This window comes from Abrus precatorius, unplaced genomic scaffold (genome assembly GCF_003935025.1).
Source record: "Abrus precatorius isolate BTA unplaced genomic scaffold, Abrus_2018 Scaffold11, whole genome shotgun sequence".
In the NCBI taxonomy this organism is placed as follows: Eukaryota; Viridiplantae; Streptophyta; class Magnoliopsida; order Fabales; family Fabaceae; genus Abrus; species Abrus precatorius.
The window spans coordinates 13,814,226-13,816,579 of record NW_020874303.1 but is presented as its reverse complement, the minus strand read 5'-3'; the positions used below and the strand labels follow the sequence as shown (position 1 = coordinate 13,816,579).

Genomic DNA, 2,354 nt, shown 5'->3' with positions numbered 1-2,354 from the left:
TATAAAATGGATTGCTATTACTCATTTGCCTTCATACAATCCTAGGTATAGACGACGATCCATTCTCCGATCCCCAAACTAAGATGCCAAACAAGTCCAACAATTAGAAACAGTCACATACGCATGCCGTGCATCTTAGTCCCTAAACAAAGAAATGGTGTAACTTAAGTAATATTTGAAGTTTCGTGTCATAAATATGTCTAATTTAGCCTAAAAATTTTAATTTCATAGTTAAAAGACACTCGAAGAACAAGAATGTTCAGAATGAAAGGGTCCAAAAAAACTCTGAAAAATAAATGTGGCAATATCATCTAAAATATTAAAAGAAACATAACATTGAAACATGTCCAATACATAAAAGACACGGTCTAAAATCAAAATTTGCCCATAATCTGTTGTCTCACGTCTCTTCAATAAGAAACCAAAACCTTGATGACAGTTTAGAGATCAAGGTGCAACCACAATCCGTCCAGCCACTTGGTCGAGATCCCGGCGGCCACTGGAAGTGATTCTCCTTCCACTGAGACAAAGAAAAATCAACATTAAAATATTACAATATGGAGACTGAAGATACTTAATGTTATGCTATATATAGACAAATAACACAAGGAAGAGGAATTATAGAAGCTATACAACAATATAGAACTCGCATCAAACAAGTGCACTAGTGCACGTGCGCATATACACAGTCACAAATAATGTCTTTCAATTTGTATTGATGCCTTGATTCATCTGTAGCAGGATAACAAAGTAAAGGGAACCTTACCCCTTGGTATCAGGTTCAATGATGTTCATGTTCTGCAACTGTTGAAGAATGTTGCGAGCAATGGCACCACTGCTCTTGCAGAAGTGAGGAGGGCGACTACCATTCCTCTTGCTCCCACCATAGATCCTCTGAAATGCACCAACACCAAGTCCTCCTCTCAAGTAGATCTTTCTAGCCATGGAAGCTGAAAGCAAGCTTGAATTAAGCAGACGCACAGAAATATATAACCAAATTCAACAGACACAACCCAGAAAGGAATCCTCATAAGTTTCATGTTTGCTCTGTCCACACATAAGGAGAAGGAAATTCCACACAAGTAACAGTGCAATACACTGGAAAAAAAAAGAAAAAAACACTTACCGGCTCTAACATAGTACCAGTCAGGATCATAAGGAGCCAATTCTTTAAATGTTGCAGTCTTCACAATATCTGTCCACTCTGGTAGCTCCATCTGTTAATAACAAAATTTAAAATTATAAAAAAATTAGAACGAAAATTCTTGAAATTAATATAACTTTACAACAGATATTAAATACGGACATTTCAGAATTTCACCACAGGGTCACAAACAACTGATCAAACCTAGCCACAGTGCCATTTATTAAGAGAATTAGTCATAATTATAAACTATCGTCAATATACAAATGCTTCTTCTGAATTGCTCACAACCCTTCCCTCCCCACACCACTGACAATTTATTTGTTTATTTATTCAACGCTTATTTTTCATTAGGGGCAACCCAACAACTCAAAGAAGCTCAACTTGCAAACTTTGACTCCGTTTCAAACATAAAAACATCCATCCCAACGCTTGGGCATGATGACGACTTACGAAGAAACAAAAGTCAGTGAAGCAGAAAAAAATCAGCAAAACACCAACAAAATGAAACAGTCCGCATTGCATAGAAAAATTAAAAAACAAACCTTCCCAGATCGTTTGAGGTGAGCAGAGTAAGCCTTGACGAACTCGTGTGGTGAAACGTCCTTCACAGTTCTTGCCGTGGCCATGGCTGCTTCTGGTTTGGGTCGTGCTCACACAGAAGCTAGGTTATGCCTCTCTCTCTCTCTCTCTCACAGATGTGTTGTGTAAGTGTATCTATTTCAACCAAAAATAGGGTTTCTGAGACTCTTGTCGTTAGGGTTTTTTCTTATAACGACCCGACCCAACTTTCACTCGGGTCTAGACTCGTCTTAATTGGGTTAAAGCCCATAGTATATTTCCTTTTTCTTTAATTCTTTTTATTGAACAACTAGGTAATTATTGATAAAAAAAAAAAAGAAAAAGAAAACTAATTCGGTAATTCTTGACTAAAAAAATTTATTTAATTGCTATGAGTCTCTGTGAATATTTTTTTTTATCAAGGCGATAAATCATAAAAGCCCAAAGAAACTAAAAAACGGAAAGAAAATAAAATTACAAACAGTTTTCCCAATAAAAATAAACAAAATTTAATAAATCCTAAACAATCATACTTTTTTTTCATGAAATTTTCACATTCTATTAAATATAAATAAGAAAAAAATATAAATATTTTAACTAATTAATCAAATTTTACATTATAAATTATAAATAAAAATTTATTATTTCA

At 34.7% G+C, this 2,354-nt stretch overlaps 1 protein-coding gene across 1 annotated transcript; it reads right to left on the bottom strand.

The window, feature by feature from the left end:
• Positions 1–212: 212 nt before the first annotated feature.
• On the bottom strand, positions 213–1,874 carry LOC113855196 (40S ribosomal protein S19-1-like). The gene is made up of 4 exons (XM_027486732.1): positions 1,690–1,874; positions 1,127–1,217; positions 767–950; positions 213–520 (listed from the first exon to the last, which is right to left on the bottom strand). The coding sequence occupies exons 1-4, from the start codon at positions 1,771–1,773 to the stop codon at positions 448–450; spliced, it is 432 nt and encodes a 143-aa protein (XP_027342533.1). The 5' UTR covers positions 1,774–1,874; the 3' UTR covers positions 213–447.
• Positions 1,875–2,354: the final 480 nt, after the last annotated feature.

What these genes read in the sequence shown, in the direction of transcription:
- LOC113855196 (XM_027486732.1), bottom strand. Translation starts at nt 1,773, where the DNA reads ATGGCCACGGCAAGAACTGTGAAGGACGTTTCACCACACGAGTTCGTC. An exon ending in ACCTCAAACGATCTGGGAAG is followed by an intron (nt 1,218 to 1,689) that starts GTTTGTTTTTTA and finishes TGTTATTAACAG; the next exon opens with ATGGAGCTACCAGAGTGGAC. An exon ending in ATTGAACCTGATACCAAGGG is followed by an intron (nt 521 to 766) that starts GTAAGGTTCCCT and finishes TCTTTGTCTCAG; the next exon opens with TGGAAGGAGAATCACTTCCA.